We start from the raw sequence: 22,225 nt of genomic DNA on the forward strand, positions 1-22,225 counted from the left end.
GAAACTTTGAGCACATGTGGGATGTGTTTCCACTGACAGGCCTGAAACTCGTAGAGGCAAGCTACTGTAGCGTAAAGCAAAAGGTATGCATTTTACTTTTTTGTTTACAGCAATCAATGTGTAGCAGGAAAAAAAAACAGGATTACAAAACAGCTTTACCGAAGCCTTGTTTTGTAGTTTCTTTGCGTATAAGATTGAGAAAGTTCTGCTTGGTGCTAAGAACAAGAACATTCCATGTTGGGTAATAAAATAATAATAAAAGATCCTTTAAATAAAAGCTGTTCTTCTGCTCAGCTGGTTGTTGGAGTGATATGACTGCATACAGACTCGTATGACCTATTATTAGACTCTCACACTGCCTTCTCAGCTGAAGGGGGAGGGGGGGGGTTCATTACGTAACAATAAAGGATCTGTCTCCCAGACTCACTTCCTGAATACCAAAGCTGCAACTAGGCCTCATCCTGAGAGGGAGCGAAAGCCTTATCCACTTGTTTGCTAGAGCGGCGTACAGAGAGCCCAGCTTGTTTTTCTGCTTATCCTTTTATTCCACACATTCACCACACCACCCCTCCTTTTCGGCAACTCATTGTAGGTCAGTGATGTAGCAGGAGTGACGCAGTGGTGGCAGCTGCCTCCAGAAGGTAACTTTGGACAGCAGGAGCCGGGAACCTCAGCCAGAGAACCGTAGACCACAGAGAGTAGCGACGAGGGAAGATGTAAAAGGCCTGGTATACAGGCTAAAGGAAGAACGAGAGCCGAGTTGTTGCTCTCCTTTTCCTTCGCCTACACAAACACCAGAGAGACATCCACTGCGACAGAGACGAGCCTAGCAAGACCTTCTGCACTGAAACATTCTGATAACCAACACCAGGTATGAGGGCGTATTACAGCAGTAAGATAAGTTCTCCCAAAATTAACTGCATTTGTTTGCTAAGAGTGCTTTAAGGCCTACTCAGCCTTGTACTGCAGTTTTTACCTCCCAGCCGGTGAGTGTCCCTACAGGCCGCAACTGAGATCACTGAGCAACGGAGGCACAGAGGCCTGTTTTTTTTTTTTTCCCCTGTAGTTTACAGCACATCCTGGCTGGGACATCGTGGCTAGATGAGATGGATACATAATACCCATCATCTAATGTAGAGATTGGTTTAGCTTTAATCCCAGTTTAGACTGTGAAATAACAGTGTTTAAATAACGAGTAATAACAATTTCCAAATATCATCAAATTCAAAGCAATACAGGCAACTTGTAGAAAATAYTATGAATGGATGCAATAAACCAACAAGACACAATGATCAAAATAAATGGTGGTGTGCAAAACTTAGAGTTTTAACATTCATCAACAGAGAAAAAAAATAAATTAAAAGATTTCCCATCTTTATGTCAGAAAGGGAAAAAAATGAAAATCACTGAAAAATTAATACTCAAAAACTAAAGCTGTGTATGAATAAAAATGCTAAATTTAAGGTGTTTATAATTTTCCATTAAATTGGGTTATACTGTCTCTATTATTTAAGTTGTATGTTATTGGAGGAAGATACAGGTCTTGGTAAATGTCAGCTAAATCAGGTGATCCTCCCTGGGTCAGCCAAGCTCTAAAAGTCTCCTCTTTTCAGGTTGACAGCTTCCTTCATTGCCGGTGTACTAACACACAGCAGGCCTCAATGAACTTCTGGTAAGAGATACTAGAAGCTGAATCTACAATGCAGCTTCTGAATATGGTCCATTTGGACTCTATGTTCAAACTCTCCCTTAGGATGTGCGAGTGTGAGAAACAATATCAATCATCAACGTTTGGCACAGGGTGGCCTGGTATAGCCATCTTATGGACCACCTCAAGCTTAAACAYGGCATTTGGAATAGACAGCCCATGACTAGCAAATATGTCTGTCATTGTCCACACTGGCACTGAAGACCCCCATACAGCAAACACCAAACATCCAAACACCAAGGCTTTCGGCCAGGGATTTGTGATTGTCCACAGAACCAAAAACGTCTCTTCTACCTGAGCTACTTTACAGAAGGAAAGAGCCAGACCCCTCTCAAAGAGTTTGGTTTCAAAGCTTTAGATGGAGGTGAGCCCAAATGGATCTAGTTTACATTGCTCAACTTCAAACACCAGCTTTGGTTCCATTCTGGTCAACAAATTGACATTCCACATCCAGAACCAATTTGAGATGCCAGAAATCAGTGCATCCAGGTCCCGGCCCAGAACACATTGCACCATGTCATAGCTTCTCTCCCAGCACGTGGTGGTCCCATATGGAGGGGGTGACTTGTGACTTTTTTGAGCTGAGTCCAGTCATGCCCCAGTATCCAAGGCTGAAACAACGGCAATCTCCTCACACCAGTCCCTGGGGAAAAAAGTTAAATCACTCCCTCTGGGTTGGGTGTGAGATATTTTAATTTTCTCTATGTCTCTTCACAAGCAACAGTAAAGTGAGTTGAACTGCAGTAATGCTTCGTTCTGGCCTGCTGTGGTAAAGAAGTATGCAATTTGAGGTGAAGTTCTAGAGTCACTGGTCTACTAATGTTCCAACTCTCTTCTATGGTTATGAGATTTAGAACATGACCTAAAGAATAAGATCCCATATGCAAGCAGATGAAACTAATTTTAATCCAAGGGTATATGGTCTCAACCTTTAGAGGTAAATGTGAGAAGCTTGATTATCAGAAAGGAACTTGGAGTACAGGTACTGTTTCTAAACAATGAAAGGAATTTTTTGAAGTGGTTCTGACCTCTGATCAGGGAGCCTTCTGGTTGCACCCATTTGGAGGTTTTAGGGGCATCCTAGTAAGGATGGAGGAGGAGGAGACTTTGAGAGCAATCCAAAACTCATTGGATGGATTGCTTACATACTTAGCACGTGAATGCTGTAGGGGTATAAGATAATATTGATACACTGCATGCATCTCAGTAATCCAGGTAGAAAAAAAAGTTTAGAAGGTCTTCTGGACGTTTTCTTCTTTAATGAAATGTTTTGTCTCTCCTCCACAAGCTTCTTCAGTCTTGTCTACCATGTGGAGGCACTGCTCATATGTCTTTTGAAAGAGAAAAAACAACGTTTCATTAAAGAAGAAACCATCCAGAAGACCTAGCCTGGCCCTTGCCTTCCTACGCAGTTCAGCTCAATTCTAGTTTCTCTTCACTGCTCCATCTGGGATTTCTCCCATAGACAAGGATTTCTTATGGAGCATTTCATCCGGGCCAATCAGAGAGTGTTGATTTTCTACACAATGTCTTTTAGTTAGTTTAGCATATGGCAGTGGAGGAAGAGAATGAAGCCAGTCCGTGTTGATAAGGCTTCCAAATTAAATTAAATTTGTCTGACGAAGCAGCAGCTCTCATTTACAGCCGTCTCGTTCGGCTCGGTACTTTTCTCCACTCAGTAGGATTGTTTACAATGCACATGATTTCCGGTTAGCTTCTTAGCTTAGCCTCCTTCACAGTGGAKCTGGCACTTGCGGCCAACCGATACAATCATTTTAAACTTCGGCAGAGGCCACGCCTCCAGCAAGAATCTCTTCTCTATATCCGAGAGTCCAGACCCTCGTATGAAGCAAAGTGAAGGACAAGGGTCTAGTTTTACCAGGCTACAGAAGACCTACTAAATGTTTTTTTTTATCATTGAAACACTGAAAAATCGTGATATTTCGTTTCCCAATACTATTTTCAAAAGTACTGTATCTTTATTTATTTAAACCTTTATTTCACCAGGCAAAACATTAACACCAATTTCTTATTTACAATGTTAGCCTGAAAGTGCTAAAACACTTAGAAAGTGTAAGATGGGGAAAACAGCAATAACATATAGTACATGCAACATATAATATACAATGAGCAATGAATTTATTCTTTAAAACAGTTACATGACTCCTTAAAAGGTCTTTTAGTCTGTGTTTAAAAGCAGGAACAGAAATGAAAGTGTCAAAATGCAGTGTATTTTGATAAAAGTTTCAATCTTTTGCAGCAGCAAAACAAAAAAAAACATAAGGGCAAAAGACTTGGTTTTAGGAATTTTCAATCTAATAAGTTGGGAGGAATGGGTATTGTATCTTGAGGGGGCTTCATGTTGTAGTAATTTATTTAAATAAGGAGGTAAAAGACCTAGTAGGGTTTTATAAATGAAGAGCCAGTGGGTATTATGCTGTGATATGAGATGGTCTAGTCTACGAATGACATGTGTTTGTGTGACCACATACTGCCCAGTTCCCAACGGTGATACACTTTATATCACAAATCTTCAGTTGTCTTTTCATGGTATACCTTCACAAAATTCAGTATTATTAAAACGTTACACATAACTAAAAAAAAACATTAAGAATTTGGGTTTAACTTCAGTATTGAAGTAGTGCTTATAATTGCATTTGATATTACATCTCACTGCTGCATTAACTTCATCAGCTAAGTTGCTAAACTTACATTTTAAAGCAAATTCTTTAGTCTGTGATAAATTTCCAAACTCCGCATAAAAAAAACCTAAACTCGCGGTTAAAAAAAACATAACCTCAGCCATCTTTGTTTTTCTGTTTAGTTTACTGACGACCCCATGATTTCTGGGATATTGTTGGCTGCGTATAGGCTACTCAGATGCAGCATATGTTTTGGGGGTTTTGTCAGCTGCACGAGTAGGCGCCCACAAATTGGAATAGCCTACAGCATGCAGCAGTGACGTAAGCGGCCGACAAATGCATCCCTACGTCGGCTGCAACCCTTGAATTGAGAAACTGTCATGTAAACATTAGCACAAAGTATCGATGGCTGAATTTGATTGGATTAGAAAGGCACCTGCTGCCTTCAGAGCTGAGGTAGGGTTGCCAAATRTCCCATAATAGCTGGAATGTCCCATATTTTAGGCCAAATTGAAGTGTCCTGTACTGGACAGTCATTCTCCAGACGGCAGTAATAAGACTTCAATACAGGCAGCCATTTGCAGGTAGACATTTGTCTAGCACCCCAAACTCTAGGGGGTCCCCGCGGGACATACAAAGTACTCATCTCCATCTCCATCTTCTGCTGCTTATCCATAGTCGAGTCATGGAGGCAACAGGTACAGGAGAGAAACCCAGACATCCCTCTTCCCAGCGGCAATTTCCAGCTTATCCAGGGGGACTCCAAGGCGTTTCCAGGCCAGAGAGGATACATAATCCCATGTTTGGGTTTTTCTGTGCYTGTTGCCTCAGCAGCCTGATCTTGGACAAGCAGATGAAAACGGATGGATGGGTGAACAGATCATGTTCTGGACAATTCAAGGCCTCTAGATCTCAAAACAAACACTAAGCTTCCTGACACGCGTGTCTATACTGTAGTACAAAACAAAATAAGCCATATACTATATTGTAGACATCTTGTCCATTTTTTAAAGACATATTTGTCAGCTCAGAGAAAATATCAAGGAACAGAATGGTCAAAAGAACTGTTTCACATTCCAAGCTTTTTATACCAGAATGTATTTTGTGAGTCCTTTAAATTAATCAGTCTGCAACACCTTATCTGCCTACTGACAGCAAAATCAAATCTGTGTTGAAAACAATGTTATTTTGAACATTCAATCGTTGTGTGGCTGTTTTTAAAGGACTCAACTTGCAGGTTTAATTTCACTTCAGGTTTGCAGTCCTTTTCTTCCGTCCTGCGAGAAACTCTTATCTACTTGTTCTCACAAATKCAACTCTGGGAAAATAACATTTGGCTTCAACTGCAAACAAAGCTGGAAGGATTCTCAAAACAGCATCACAAGTGCAGGAACACGTCTGTTTTCTTCCTTAGAGCATCTAAATATAGAAATACTGTAATCATTGATTGTTAGGTGTAATGTGTGTCCGCACTTCTGTGCAGACAGTCCAAGTCTTATGTAATAAATATTTAAAAGGCATTTGTTCATAGCATATTGAATTATCAGAAAACTAATATACTTAACAACAAGAATGTGGTGTTAGATGTATAGTGTTAGACTGGTATGAGGGAACTAAATATTAAAATACAAGCTAAACACAAGACGTTTTCAGCATGTTTTGCTTTAAAATCATTAACGCTATCTGGTTTTTGGTTTGTTTACTCTGAAAGCGCAATTATTGCTGTGCAGAAATGTTCAGTTTTCAAAAGGATCAGACTCTGATCCACATATAAACACCACAAATCCCACTTGTCAGTGTGTGCAGTATTAAGGATAGATGTTTGAAATGCTGGAAACCGGAGTAGTGGTGAGTGAAAAGGAAGCTGAAAATAAGCTTTTACACCTTGAGATGTTAATCCTCATGTTTTTGACAAGTTGATAATTACAGTGTTCTTTTGTAACAGGAGTGCTGATTGCTCTGATCATCTTTAAGATTTTGTACCAAGCATGGCTTTAAAAAAATCCTGTAGCACAAGTATACCTTTATGTTTCCTTCGTACACTTTAGGTTAATTACTTTTTTAATGCTAACTTTCTTTGACTGTCCATCAACGGAGATATATTTATCTTCCTAAACATACGGTTTTTTTGTATTGTATATCTGAACCAACTTTAGTTGAAAATAATAGAACTTAAGCACACAAAGAGACTCCTCAAACCGTCTTTAAGGCAGAAGTGTGTTCAGCTTGTTTCTGGACTAAGAGAACCTTTTGATGTAAGAGTCGTATATTCTGATTCCAGCATTCTATTTATGGGGGGGAAAGGTGTTTGTGCAACCACAAAACTGACCCAGCCGAGGTGAATTATGGGTTAAAAAACATGTGTCTGTGAGGCAATGAGCACCAAAAAAAAAACTGTTAAGATTTGAAAACTAAGCTCATTTGCAAAAATATCTGGCTTTAAATCAGGCTTAAAGTGGGTTTTAGACAAAGTCCTGACCAGCCATGATGCCATACTGCTTTCGTCTTCAGAGGCTCAGACTACAGAGCCGTGTCGTGTTAGCTTCCTCCCCTCCCCCTCTCGTCTGCAGTGCTGACGCATTTGCTGCTTTTGCATCAATCTGCAGCCTCTATATAGGTAGAGCAGAGTCCCTGCTGAGAGCAGGATCACTCAGTCAGAGCCATAAAAAAGAAAAAAAAAAGCACCGATGAACATCTGTACTGTGACCGCTGTGCTGCCGGTGCCAACTCCTCTTTGCTTTTGCTTTACCTAACAACAGTCACTGCATAAGCATGGGCGAAGTGCTCCGGTGTTATCTGCTGCTGCCCGGGCAGAGAGTGTGCGCACAAGCTTGAAACAGATGGTGCGCTGTTATGTATCGAAGGTGCACATTCACTCTGAGTGTAATGGTTTTATTTAAAGGCGAGACGTTTTCCTGCCACGGTCAACGTGGAACTGCATCTGGCTCGTGCAGTGCAGGAGAGATTTAACACCGCATCCGTTGTACAGCACAAGACTCCTCGTTTTATGCACTGATAGCAATGCAGCTGAGCGTTTTCTCTTGACTGTGGAATCAAGCCGGAGTGTGATGCAGAGCCTCCACGTAGTCCTTTGCGATGTTTAATAAAAGTTGCCGTTTCCTGCTCAGCGGCTCCGGAATGAAAAAGCGTCATTTGCCCAGCTAGTGCACAAGGCAGGAGCCATGCTCTGGTGTAGCTACGTCCTGCATAAACTGCGAGTTGTTCCAGTGGCTGTGCGGTGCCTGTAGGACAGAAGATGGACAGTCAGAGGAGGGCAGGGCAGYTGAATCCCAGGACCTGGGCTGCATGGTGAGAAGCGATGGATGCTGAAGCTGGAGTCCTCTGCACGCTGAGAGGGAGGGAGAGGAAGAAAGACGTCAGAAAAAAAAGAGCTCTGCTTCTCACAACACCACTGTTCAGCGACCCTCGTAAAAACAAAACAAAAAAAAAAACGAAAACTACTTTCGCCTTGCTCTTTCGAAACTGTTTTTCATATTTAGTTGGGTCTATGGGCGGTAAAGAGAGGGAATACTGCATGACAATGTTTCCTGTTTGCTGCGCATCATTTTCTCAGATTTACTAAGGTACGTTTTGCATGTCTACTCAGTCCTTTTTATTTGGATTTTCTTTTAAATTATCATTATTACTTTAGCGGAAGTGCGCTTGGCAGAGATGCACGAGGAGGCTTTTGCTTTGACAGTTTGCTCTCTGTTTGTCAATACAGTGCTGTCGATCATGTCGGTTTGAGGTTTTGCATGTGGGGATTTTTACGTTTCAGAAAGAAAATTATAAAAATAAATCTTTGTTTTGGCTTTCAAGGTAAACTGAGTTGAGGTGTGGCAAATTCACAAGCACCGGATACCAAAACTCAGAATTTCCGCTCACTCAGCATGTGGCGGCATAAACCCACATCAGTTGACACAAACTGTGAAAAAATAAACGCTGTAAAGTGAAATAAGCGCCTGTAAAAAAAACAGATCAGACTGCTCCACAAATACCACAAACTGAGGAATAAGGAAATGCATGGCTCATCAATTGCTCCTCTGATAATGACGTGATAGATAAGGAAGTCCATTTTGTGCTGCACACACACAAAAAAAAAACAACCTCTCAGACCGACGCGCACAAAGTAGATTCAGGTGAAGACAAAAGCAAACCTCGGCTGCTCTGCAGACTACAGCATGTTGCAGGCTCTCAGAGGCGGCAGGATGTTTGTGAGTCAGAAGTAACCGAATACACCGAAGGCTGATACAGCCAGTCGGCGACGGCATCCAGCAGAATCCCAATAAATGCTGCGCCACAGCATGTCACCATGACAACGGAGGCCCGGCTGAGACAGAAGGCGAGAGGGCCGTCGTGTTTTCAGCCGTCTGAGAAGCTGTAAAGAACGGCGGCCATATTGTTTTTGTTGCACGGTGGCAAATTTAGAACGAAATAAAGACAATTTTACAACATTAAAGCAGCCTCTGTATTTATGTATACTATCAATCAATATCGCAGTGTTTTTATAAAAACTGACTAAAATGCGAAGGTTCTGAAGTACCAAATAGAACTTAATGTCACTACAGATGATAAACGTACCTGACTCTTACATCTAAAACTGTTTTGAAACTGGACAATTAAAAAAAAGCTTTAATTCAAATGAGTACATTTTTACAACACATTACATATAGACGACCACCTTTCCTTCAGAGTAACAATTAACTTCATGACAGCTGTAAGAACAAGAGTGCTCAAAATGGACCCTTGAATGATGCAGGTGTGATGACTCATGTGTAAGACATTAAATGAGTCAAACCCAAGACTTTGATATGACTGTAAATACAGTTCATCACACTCTGTGATGCAGCTTTCAAACAAATGAACAAATGAACTCTGACTGCCTTTAAGTCACTTCAAGTGTTCATAATAAAATACTTTATGTGAAGGTTTCTCATCATGTAAATGTTTATAGATCAGTTATGTATATATGATAATGGTAGATGTGTATTAGTATATAGCAACTGAGTAATTAAGCTGTACAATCCGTAAAATGAAGAGGATTAACTTTAAGTCAACAGGAAATTGATATTTTCGCTTTTCATTTATTTTCAGTACTTGGACTCATCATCATTTACCCTCACGTTATTTTTTTTAATTTACCAAGATTGTGGCGACGTTTTGTGATAAAATGAACGTGTGCCTTCAGCTGACAGATAACTGAAGGAACCATATGACTCATCATCACATAAATATCTGCTTGACATTTTCCTTCATAACCCAAACACTGAGAAGAACAGGCCTGTCATGACAGCTGCACAGGTTTCACTTCACAGCTGGCAGAATTAACATTAATTTTGATTTWAAAAAAATAATTATAATTTACTGCAAATGGCAGGACATCTGTTGTCTGAGCAAAATGTCCTCTTAAGACTTTCTTTGATTAGTGATCAGCCAGCTTGAGCTTTTTATGACATTTCCTTTCACGGGATGCGAATAATAATATTAATTAAATATACTGCACATGCAATTTATTTCCCTATATGAAAGTCTTTATGTCATTGTTTCTGTCAGTATGTTTCAGGACAGCAGTAACTGATTTTAGCATCTTTGTTCCTTTTTATAAAAGCAACGTTTCACTATTTTGTTTATGAAACAGCGGCGGTGTTTTTCTGATGCAGAGGCCTATGTGCAACATTTAGGAGTTCAGTGCTGACATTAAAATGCCATCTGACGAATTCACTTATGGCTGGAATTTAAAAGAAAATCCTCTCAACCATAATTCCCTTCCTCAATAATCTCTCTCCTAAACTGCAGCACTGACCAGTGATTCACAGCTGAAACATTTCTTCTCATGATACAATGAAAGTTTTGTGTTTAATGCCTCCATTAAGGGACTGAGGAACTGTGACTATCATATAATCTATAACATATTAAATAATAATGTCACAGTCTTTAAATCAGTTCTGTAAAAGTACTTTTAATTTACAATAAAGTATTCTTTGATTATATTAAATATTTTATTGACCTCTGGGTGGGGTCCAGTCCTTGGGATTTTTTTTCTTTGTTTAAGAAGAGATGTTTTGTGAAATGTTGTGGAAATTAGGATGTTTTAACACACCAGAGTTGATGCAAGAAAACTGGCATTCATGTGTAAAAACATTACTGCCATCTAGTGTTAAAAATTAGAGATGCACAGTTTTCAGATAGGACATGAACACAGTTATGGGCTTATTTAAATAGATTTTATTTTATTTTTTCATTTCTTTTTTCAGTTTTTAATGTAATGTAATAATTTCTTGTTTTTTTATTTTTTAGATGACTGCAGTGTCCTTATACATCAGAACCTGATGGATAGCACCCACCCTCACGCAGTGTTGAGCAAGCTCAATGAGCAGCGCTCCCAAGGCCTGTTCTGTGATGTCACCATTGTGGTGGAGGACGTTAAGTTTCGGGCCCACAAGAACATCCTCGCAGCATGCAGTGGATACTTCAAAAATGCTCTGACAAGTTCCGACAAATGCAGCTCCAGCCAAGTGCTGGAGCTGATGGACCTGAGGTCTGAGGTGTTTGCTGACATCCTTAACTTTATATACTGCTCAAAGGTGACATCACTCTGTGCTGATGACATACGGGGGCTTGTAGCAGCAGGAAAAAGACTTGGAATTCCTTTTTTAGAGAGGCTTACAGAGGAGAAGCAGGATGAGTGTGTGGCGTCAACAGAACTTTGCACAGTTCTTGGGTCCAGACAAACGAAGAAGGAAGTTTCCAGGCCTGAAGAGACAGACGGTACCAGAGGGCCTCGCATTACTAATGCCTTCTCTATCAATGAAGTGAGTCTTGGCAACAATCCCTTCACCTCTTTAGTTCAAACCAATGATGAGCAGCAGTTGCCAGATGTGGGACAGCTACCATCAAACCTTTCCACAGCATTCTGCATCAACGGGAGCAATGAGCCAAACCACACCCTCTTCGAACACTCGTATGCGGTAAGCAAATCCACTGAAGGCAAAGATGGGAGTCAATGGGACAACAATAAGTTCTACAAGCCTTCTTTACAGTCAAAGCAACTGATTTACAGGAATTCAGGCCCCCTCAAAAAACGCCATAGACTGAGAGGTATTTTGGGTAGAAGTCTACTTTCAAAGCCTGCAGAACTGCAAACCGATAAATTAAACACAGCAACGCCATTATCCACAGGTGGTTCAGAGGCACCTACCACCATTATGATACCACCTTCCCTTCTTTCAGAGGCAGAAACAGAAAAACAAATTAACACGGGGCTATCTGCAGCCACCGATGAAGTGAATATGGAGCTAGGGCCACCATCGCTTTCTCCTCACACCGAGGACAGCGTTGCAATCTACAGCTGTGAGCAGTGCCCAGAGATATTTCCAAATGATGCTCTACTCACCATTCATGCAGAGGTGCATAAAAAACATTTTGTTAGTCATTTGTTTTGCAAATTTTGCAGCAGAAAATTCATACACCTCAAGCGACTACACAACCATGAGCAGGTTTGTCCATCTGCTTTGAGAGGCTCACCTAAGCTAGATCCCAGGGATATATCAGCCAAAGACGTGTACCAAGGTTCAGAGGATGAGTTGGATGTGGAGAGCATTGACACACTTCCTTCCGCGGATTTCTCCAACTCTTTCGTGTCAGAATCTGATGAACCTGTTCAATCGGAGCATCGACAATTTGAAAAGGCAGTGAAGCCAGGTGTTGGTCAGAGGAGATACAACTGCAGTGTGTGTAAACGGGTTTATGTTACCCTATCCAGCCTGAAGCGGCACGAGAATGTACATTCTTGGCAGAGGGCCTACCCTTGTCATTATTGTAATAAAGTGTTTGCCTTGGCAGAGTATCGCACAAAGCACGAAATCTGGCACACAGGTGAGAGACGCTATCAGTGTATTTTCTGCCTGGAGACGTTCATGACATATTATATCTTGAAAAACCATCAGAAGTCCTTTCATGGCATTGATCCAAACCTATCTGTTAAGAAAAAATCTGCCAATGGTGGGCTGAAAGCTAGTGTTTATCCAATCAAGCTCTACAGGCTTCTTCCCATGAAGTTTAGAAAAAGACAATACAAGACATACAGTCAGATGTATTCAGAACATTGTGAAAGAAGTGATCCGTCCTCTCTAGACAACAGTTCACTTATTCCTCCCTTTGAAGAAAATGGTCTCACGTGTCACACTGACACAACTTCCTTTCCTCTTACATTCATGGCGACGACAAAAATTGTCTCCCCTGTCATACCACGCATCTGCTTCAACAAGCCAAGTGACCATGATACGGACCAAAGTTTGAACAGTGCATCAGAAACGCAGAGAAGCAATAGACAAGAGGTTGAAAACAGGGATCCATCCACTGATAACTGTGACAGCATCTTTTCTGTGCAGCCCAATTCTGAATTGTCTGCAGTTTTCAACAATGATCCACCAATAATAATTAATTCAGACAACATTGGTCATGATGCATCGTTTCTAAATTCCTTGAGTACTGTTAAGAGGTTAGGTGAGCTGTCAGCTTCTGCCAAAAGAGTTGAGGAGATGACCAAGGAGATTCTTCAGTCAAGCGCAGAGAATCCAATGTGTGATAAAGTTGTGGAGACATATATTGCCAAGCCTGCATGCCAGGGTCCATCCCTGGAAAATGATCCCATGCCTCTGTGTCAGATTACGGTGAAGATAGGCAATGAAGCCATCATTCGCCGTCAGATCAAAGGGTCAAAGCTATTCCCAAGGAAGAAAAGGAGAACAAGAAAAGCAAGTGGAGAGCAGAGTCTAAGTCAAAGCTCTCCAACGAGGGAAAACTCGGAGAGCCCTAGACTTCGCTTCAGACCAGAAATCGCTGCCTTCACTGGTCCAGAGACGTACGATGACCCCAACGACACAGCCGATGAGCTTTGGCGTCCCTACTATTCTTACAAAGCTAAAAAGAAACGAAACAAGCTCAAATACAAACACAGCAGGCCTATGTTTCACCAGTATCCTGAACCATCTGCAGACAGAACTTCTGTCAGTGAGGCCCACCTTGATAAAACTTATTTTCAAGCCGAGGAGAGGAACTTAGGCAATGGTGAAGGGGTGAAACATAGTCTTGGCAGGAACCTCAGCCCAAGGGCCACCTACAATTGTGACATCTGTGACAGCTCTTTTATCACAGAGACGGGACTGAGAGCTCACGTAATTGGTTCCCATCCATATTTCTGCCGGATCTGTGGTAAACAAGGTCCTTCTGGTGAGGCACCAGTCAGTGGTGATTACATCTGTAAAAGCTGCATGGAAAATGGCTCCTGTTTTGACAACACACCCCGAAGCCCCAACCCAGAGAAGAAATACCGCTGCTCCTATTGTCCCCAGCGTTTTCTGTATCTCGCCACAAAGAGAAGCCATGAGAAAAAACACCAGGCAGAAAACAAGGAAAGTTACAAATACGACAATAAAGAAGGTGCCACTAAAATGAAGGACAGCGATGATCAGGAGGACAAAAACATCAAATCTGAGAGCATGGAAGGAGAATATTTTTCATCTGATAATGCACTTAAAAACAAGGATGCAAATGACTTTATGTCTTTAACTGCTTACCAAGATATCTCAAAATCCAACATTAAAAGACCACTGTCCCCCTGCTCTGACTCACTGCCTTCTCTCACATCCTCAAAAGTCAAGCATAAAATTGTAAAAAGGAGGATCAACGTGCATCATTCTATGCATCTCCTTTCAAAAAAGCAAGTCTACAACAGAGACAATGACAGCAAAAAGAGTATGTTGACAGGACATGGATATAGAACACACAGTCATGAAAAGGCCAGTAAACAGTTAGGGAGGAATGATTCTGAGTCAAACAGTGCACACATTTCTGTTCACAAGCCAGAGAAATGGGTGTGCAAAGAAGAGCCCTTTTTCTAACATGACTGAGGACTGAAACCATTTGTAGGAAAAAAAATCTGAAGTTGTTGCTTTTGTTAAAAAGGCCAATTCTTTAAAACAGACAATGCAAAGTATAAGAATGTAACATCAGTAGTCTTTAAATTCTTCCTTACTGAACTCCAATTAAGGACACAGTGATTTTATCTTTTTTTTCCATATACATAGAAGGTAGTTTTTGTATTATAGGACTTATTGACACAAACTGTATTTTGTCCTTAGTCTATGCATGTATGGCAGAGTCCGTAACTCATGGTAATGTTTTTAACACTGTGCAATAACAAATCAACAGTTCCAATGCAGAAAAGTGACCTATTGTTGGCATATCTTCCCTTTTTATTAAAAATGTAAAAAAAATTGTTAAATATGGGCAAAACAATAGAAATTCTCTGCTGACACATTGTTGAATCTCCTGTTCTGTTTGCACTTTATATGTACACTATGCTGATTTGTTCTTTAATACTTTGATCATTCAATTTTTATTCTAAGCACCACTGATGTTTGAATTTCTATTATTAATACACAGAACCACTGAGTGGATATTAATTCCTTTTTTTGTGTTTATTATGTTTAAAACATGTAAAAGTATTCAAATAAATATTATTGATATTATGAACAGTTGAAATGTGTCCTTCTTCACCACACATTTTAAAAGGRCAGATTTAGTCGTCACATTTTTGGCACTTCAGTTCAGTTGTTTAAAAATGTTAACAGAAAACTTCAAATGGCAAAACTTAAGTTTGCACAAAATCTCCACAGTTTTCTGTACAAAAAGCCACATGATGGTTTTCTGCTCCTCCTGCTCCTTCAGGGACCTACAGCCCATCTGAAAAGTTCATTTATTTTTTTTGCTCCACATCTGTGTTAGGCCTCTAAACATAATTTCCAGATGTTTCTGAAGTCCTTACTTCTTTGTTTGTGATGAACCAAATGAATGATATTTTACAAACATGTCAGGTAAAGCAGAACACATCAAATCCAGGTAACATTTCCTTCTATTATGAATGAAACTAATTTAGCCATGGAACACAGTTAGAGATGTTTTTGAGATGACATAAGCAACAAATAAATGAAAATTTCTAGGTAAAATCTGAAGGCTAAATTATGAATGATACTTAACATTTAGATTAGCAAAACATAGCAGTATCCGTGTAAAGTTTAATTTTTACATTAGTCATTTAGTTCACAAAGGCTGAAGATGCCACACTCATTTGAGCTAAAGCAATTACAATACATTTCAAAAAACAAGTTAAGAAGTACTTAGTTTAGGTAATTATGTTTGTCATGGGTTTTGGCATTTCCTTTTGACCAATTTCTGTCACATTCTCTTTTTGCATATTTGTTATTATTTCATCTTTTATTGCATCTCTTTATAATCCTGTGAAAGAAAAAAATTAAATGCTCCATCCTGTGCCCAGCAGATCAGTCCAATAACTTTCTATAACGTTCCTTCCTTCCTAATAACGTTCTTAACTAGTTATTCACAACTGATGTCACACAATTAAACACATTGTGGATAGGTTATGAACAATTAATGTCCTACCTGTTGTAGATAGCTGTTTGATCAACCTCACTTCTGAGAACTATATTATATAATTTATTACATATATTTGAAAAGGAGGATCTGGCTGTGGTCATTGCTCTGGTCTTGTAATTTCACTGGTGTTTCCTATTTCTTTAAAAGGGTTAGAGGGTGTGTCCCAAACATCAAAGTATTGCACTCCTCAGCCTCCGAAGGGAAAGTTTATTCCAGGTTGTTGGAAAAGAGTTGCTGACCAATTGTCAACCCTCACACTCAAGAGGAGTAGTGGGGTTTTTATCCTGGTCATGGAACACTGGATCAGATCTTCATGCTAAGTGTGTCATGTGAGTCTAACTATCCAGTTTACATGCGTTTTGTAGATATGGAAAAGGACTATGTCCAGTGTGACCAGTGTCGCTAATGWATGTTGAAACGCAGAAAGAGCTGAGTCAAAAGGCAAAGCTCTCAGCTTAATTGTCTGTCTACGTTCCAACCCTCACCTCTGGTCATGAGGTATGGATCATGACCAAGAGATCCCAACTACCAGCAGCTAAACTGAGCCTGCAGTAGGGTGGCCCTGCTCATAAGGTGAAGGGCTCCATCATCGAAGGAACGCTCAGAGAAGAGTCGCTGTTCCTCTGCTAATAACTAATAATCCTAACTTATCAATAAACTTTGATGGTAAAAAATGAGAGAAYTGTTTAACAAAAGTCTATTTGTAGACACCTCTTCATTAAACATCTTGTAGAGAAACCTTATACAAAAGTGTTATTTGTTGTCAAATTTTAATATCTACAGTGAGATGCAATGTAAACTATTATGTCAAATATTTGACCAAAAGCCACTGTTTCCTGACATCTTCACACATAGGTAAAAGGAACCCGGGAAGCACAGCGTCAAAATAAAAGGGGAATCAGTTCCTTGTTTAGTAAACAGCATGCACATAATTATGTTGGTGCCGATGTGCAGTAGGTGTTGTGTTGAGCAAAAGAAGAAAGTCYAAACAGGAAAACCAAAGGAAACAGCACCAGATGTGAAACAAAGGATTTAGGAATTGTCAACATTTTGTTACATCTGGCCAAAATGTTTGAGGACATCGATACTGACTGCACTGCCACAAAATCCACAGTAGTGTTTATCCAGTAGTTATGGATTACACATTGGGCAGTATTGTCATAGCAAGGCTGCTTGACAGCAGCACTAAATATCCATGTTCATACAGTAGCAAGCTTATCACTAGCAGATAAATAAGTGAAATAAAGAGACAAAACACTCACCATTCTCTGCCGCAGTTTCCAAAAAATGACATGGCCAAGTCGAGGCCACCTTCCCTTCACTGGTCAAAGCTTGAAAATAGACTCCATTTGGTCAAACTCGAACTATGGTACTCCACTGTTAGTTTACACATTGCCACTTTAATGAATTTGTTACAAATATAAATTTTAAAGTAAATAAAAATAAACACTGTCATTAATGTTGCTCTTTAGATAATCAATGGCAAGAATTTTGGTGACGTTAAATCATTTGAGAGACCTGGCTCACTTGGAACATTGGCTGAGAAGGTACTAAAACTTGAACTGAAGAATATACTGTATGTATTAGGCGTGCAACAATACATGTATTCCAACCGTTCAATACAGTGCTTTAGGWTCAATACCCACTCGTATCAAACAATACAGACTTTTACAGTTTATTTAATCAGCTTGTCTTCTGAAGATGCTCTGTGTTTAAGGCTCAGCGGATCTGCATTCGACTACTCCACCAAGGCTGCATTGTCAAGTGCAGATCCACTGTGAAACTTGCTGTTTCAGCAACATTTAATTTAAAAACTGTAGCCTACTTTTCAGGTTAAACAAGTGTTCATAATTAATTTCAATAAATCAAATATTTAAAAAGGGCATGGGAATTTCTCTTTTTTGTATAGAAAAAATACAGAACCGTGAGACTAAAGTATCAAACTGAAACGAATTGTGAATTTTCTGTATCGTTGAACCCCGAACGTGTGTGTGTGTGTGTGTGTGTGTGTGTGTGTGTGTGTCTACTCATCAACCCATAAAGTAAATAATAAGGTTATATATTGAATTCACTTTAGTTCCTTTAAAAACAGTGTTTTTAATCTTCTTCATCTTATTCAGTTTTGTCTCATTATGCTTAGCTTTTAGCTACAAATAAGCTAATATTAACCACAWGTTTTATATTTTATTTAGGTAATTACTACATTCACATTTTAGTTGTTCTAATTTTAGTTTTGATTTAGCAACATTTAGCTTTTAGCAACAATTCTAATGTTACCTACAATTTTGCTAATTTTAGTTTTAGTGACTGGTATGATTTCAACCAGGTAGGCCTAATTCTTTTCTTTTCTTTTTTTCTTTTTTTTTTGTCATAATTTTTTGTTTGTTTGTTAGTTTCATGGTAACTTCATTTTACATAAATTTGAAACCTATAAAATTCATAGGTTCCAGTTTTGTGTTTTTCTTCGCCTTTTACTTGTTTTTGACGTCTCCTCTCAGCGCACTGTACCTTGGCCGTTCAGTGATGCGTTCATGGGCGGCTGTCGGCTCATTCACAACTGGTGACACACTCACGCGCACATGAGCGTGCTGTCTTCAACCCACCGACACACTTCACTTGAGCACTGGTATCCGAGGTTAGCTAGCAGAGCTAGCTCTACAACTCTGTGTTCTCCGAAGACGTTATTGCATAACACACCACGCCGCACAGATACCTGAGATCCTTTTTTTTAAACTCCAGACAGCTACACATCTCGGTGACAGCCGAAAGGACTCCGGAGGAACTGATTTTTTGCCAAATGTTTTAAAGCAACAGTTTTTACGAGAGCTGACGTGACGCGGCGGTGGGGCTGGCTTTCCTCCACTCTGCCTGCATTCATAAACGGATATGATGATAAAACAGCGCTGAATGCACCGGAGCAGCAACAACACTCAGCCCTGACCATGGCGGAAGAGGACGACGCTAGGATTCGGATTTTACAGAGTCTGCGGGGTAAAATATGTAAGTGTGGCTGACTGGGTTAGACGATGCGTCTCACACACCGGGGTGGGTGGGGAGTGAGGTCGGTGGAAGAGCTGAGCGGCGAGACAGGAGGAACCCGGAGGGGCGCGGTGTGCTATCAACAGCCGACAGTGTGAAGGCAGAGACGGGTACCTTCAGAGCAAGCTCCGCTGCCTGCTGGTGCCTAACGTCAAGTTAGCATGCTAGCTCCAGCTACTAGCTAGTTCTTAATGATACCTTCATTTTGTGTCGCTAAACAGCTTAACCAATGTCGGTTAAATTCTTCGAGTATGAGCTGTGCTTTACGTGAAAATGTAGCATATTTTTGTCGGGCAGAGCTACCCTGAGAGCTCAGTTGATGTTGGTGACAAAGTACATCTAGCTACCACCATTCACCTAATCTATCGTCACTCAGTTAGCTCATTCAGTTTCAATAGGTGTACTACTAAATTTTGTGACCCAAATACAGCAGGACTTTTATGGTTGTTCGTAGTTTGTCTCATACTTTATGATAGCTTCAATGCTGCCTTATGTATGACATTTAGTATTTATGCACAAATATTGTTCGTGAGAAATGTATTGTTTTAAAATATAGCATATGCCAAAAATAAAAACAATAGTTTTCAGGTTTATAAAAACTTCTCAACAGACAGAATCAGATATAGTCGAGAACTTAATGTTAAATCTTCATGCTACATTAGTCAGATTATTATGTTAAGCTATAATTTAAGTTCAGTTTCCATATAAACTCTATTTTTGTCACTCTGCTCTTTATACAGACAATAACTTAGATAATTTTAAACCAGAACAAATAAAATGAAAGCGTAAACAAGACGGAGTTAACTATTTTACACACTGCATTACTGTAAATCATTTAGCAAGCAAAAGCAAAGTTAGTCAGTAACACAATCTTTTTTTAAATACTTCAATTAGATACTAATTTTAAAGTAAATCATACTGTATCAGGAGCTAGTATCTTTAGTTTGGGATGTTTCACTGCAATATTTGTATGCATGTCTGTGTAAATATATATGTATCTATGTGTATGTGGTTTTGTTTAATTTTTTGTCTAAGAAAATTTTGAGTTTCAAATGGAAATAGTTTAGGTAGTCCAAAGACTATGTAAGCAGCAACTTTACTTAAGCTCATAAATTAGAGCCTACTTTGCCAAACTTTATATATCAGTGTTTTCAGATCATTTATATTAGTTTTATTCACTTCCACAAACCACAGCTAATAATCAAAAAGGAAAATAGCTTAAAATGGGTTGCCAGTGTGTCATTAAAACAATGTTCACTGTCATCGTGTTAGAAAATATTGCACATTTGACAAGAGATCCGTAATGTATGCCTAAGAATCGCTTTGTAGCAGTGGCCAAAAAAAAAGATGTGTAAGTGTTAATTAATGTGAGGGGAAAATCTGCTAAAACCTTTAAAAACATATGCACACAATAGAAAGGCAAATGTCAGTTTCACTACTATGAATTAATGAGAAGACAGTAAGCAGAACAAAATTGAGGAACCATCATGGCATGTAACTTGCTTTGCTGTCTTGCGAAACTCCATTCTTCCTCGTTCACATTTGGTCCTTTTTCTTTTAGCGAACGCCAGTGGAGGTGGCACAGTCCGAAGTTGTATTCTTTTAAGTTTTATGTGCCCTGTGTAGTTTTCCATATGGATATATTTGTTTAATTTTCAGTTTATAGACTTATTTGGTTGTTTTATATTTCTTTTGATTATCATTTAATGGGGATTTCAGCAAGAGACGTGTTTATTTTAGTGAAAATTTAAAAGTATTAAAGTGATGACAGTAGGGTTTACGTACTTGCTTGTGTCATACACCCACACTAGGTCATCTTGGTATTAGCTTAGTGACAACTAGTTGCTGTTTTTACTATTTCTAAAGTTGGCTACTCTCTGTTATTAATAGTCTTAACTGCTGATCTTATACGTGGCTTTTCCTAATGAGGTTCCTTACTGGACTTGGTGTGCTGATCCAGAGCTAAAAGATTAATTTATACTCCCACATGGCCTCTTTATTCTAAAAATCTAAAAGGTGACTGTGTGAACTTACAGATAGGGCTGTGTTTGAATGGCTACTCTGGCACAAATTTTGATTCTTCAGTTTTTTAAATGTAGTTTATATGTTGCTCCATGCCCTTTGCCCTTCGCATAGCACATAATCAGTGTCTGTCTGCAATGGAATGGAAGTGGTGTGTGTTACAAAGGTGTTTGTCATTTGTGAATCAGCGCTGTGCTGTCGCCACTGGTTATGCTGAGGAAGTCAGCGTTTCATGTTTTTAACCACATATGAGCCTCGAGTCTGCTTGAGCTACATCCGCTATGCAGTTTTGCCCGAACGACTGGCAGGAGCAGCACGCCTGTCCCCCAAGTCAACACGAGGATGTCAGACATCAAAGTACATGTTTTAAATGTGTGGCTGCTGTTATGAATGTGTTGTCCATTAGGATCTGGTTGTACAAAGTCTGATTCACTGGCAGGTTATTTGTTTGTTAGGTCACTTGTTTTCTTGTTGACGTTCATCAAAATTGGTTTAGTTTTGTTTTAAAGATTTTTAGGACTGCACTGAATCGTTAGAGTTAAGGTGACATTTTCACTGGACTGCAAGTTAGTGAACAGTATTCACGAGGGGGTCTCCAGAATGTCTTGTCGTCGTAATTTCCTCGCATGGGCCAAAAAGATGCAAAAAAATTTTGCACGTGCTCAAAGTAATTAGATACAGTTGTATCTTAACTTTTGTACGAGAGCTCGATTTTTTTCACAAAAATCCTCTGAATCAAATGTGCAGGTCTAAAAATCCCACAGATGATAAACTGTAATTATCGAAAAACTGGTCCAAAACTGCCTTTCTTCATTCAAACGTGTACTCTAGTACAGTGGTTCCCAAACTTTTTGTCTTCTGACCCACAAAATATTCATGGCAAAAACTTGTGACCCCAAATATTACTGGTCTGAGTACACGAACTTTGTTAATAACCCTAAAAACACAGGCTTTTTGACAATCTAAACAGCTTGTACACAAATTTAAATACTTATTTTTACTTATTTTGTGTTTTTGTAATAATTATAGGGAAAATATTACATCAGCAATTATTTCATTACCCTTTAAATTGATTTCTGGAGATTATCCAAGGTGCTTCATGACCCATAATTGGATCCCAAGCCCAACGTTGGGAACCAAAGTGCAATGGTTCTCAAACTTTTTAGCTTTTGACCCACAAAATAGTACAAGACAGTAGCAGAGACCTGGCCCCCAACTAATTTTGGATGGTAAACATTTGCATCAGGTCAACAAAACAAGGGCATAGTAACAATATTTTTGTTGTACTACATTTATCCATTTTAAATATACTAACCTCACTCATTAGCAACAACTAAGGCAAAAATGTAATTATTTC

At 39.5% G+C, this 22,225-nt stretch overlaps 2 protein-coding genes across 4 annotated transcripts in view; both read left to right on the forward strand.

The window, feature by feature from the left end:
• zbtb38 (zinc finger and BTB domain containing 38) lies at window positions 1-14,886 on the forward strand. Of its 3 annotated transcripts, XM_014018155.1 has the most exons (3): window positions 1-83; window positions 593-871; window positions 10,648-14,886. In XM_014018155.1, exon 3 carries the CDS (start codon window positions 10,680-10,682, stop codon window positions 14,250-14,252), a length of 3,573 nt encoding a protein of 1,190 aa, XP_013873609.1. In that variant the 5' UTR covers window positions 1-83; window positions 593-871; window positions 10,648-10,679; the 3' UTR covers window positions 14,253-14,886. The 3 variants fall into 3 exon arrangements, with proteins under 3 accessions (XP_013873609.1, XP_013873611.1, XP_013873610.1); XM_014018157.1 differs by lacking the exon at window positions 593-871 and having other exon boundaries at window positions 41-83; XM_014018156.1 differs by lacking the exons at window positions 1-83; window positions 593-871 and adding an exon at window positions 4,470-7,934.
• A 3,430-nt stretch (window positions 14,887-18,316) lies between these two features.
• The window catches only part of rasa2 (RAS p21 protein activator 2), a 47,499-nt gene continuing 43,590 nt past the window's right edge, over window positions 18,317-22,225 (forward strand). The window contains exon 1 of the mRNA XM_014018159.1: window positions 18,317-18,807. Coding sequence (XP_013873613.1) covers window positions 18,750-18,807 — 58 coding nt within the window. The 5' untranslated portion in view covers window positions 18,317-18,749. The remainder of the gene's footprint in view (window positions 18,808-22,225) is intronic.

The sequence above is a fragment of the Austrofundulus limnaeus genome, unplaced genomic scaffold, assembly GCF_001266775.1.
Source record: "Austrofundulus limnaeus strain Quisiro unplaced genomic scaffold, Austrofundulus_limnaeus-1.0 Scaffold184, whole genome shotgun sequence".
In the NCBI taxonomy this organism is placed as follows: domain Eukaryota; kingdom Metazoa; phylum Chordata; class Actinopteri; order Cyprinodontiformes; family Rivulidae; genus Austrofundulus; species Austrofundulus limnaeus.

Coding starts and splice junctions, on each gene's coding strand:
- zbtb38 (XM_014018155.1), top strand. CDS start 10,680: ATGGATAGCACCCACCCTCACGCAGTGTTGAGCAAGCTCAATGAGCAG.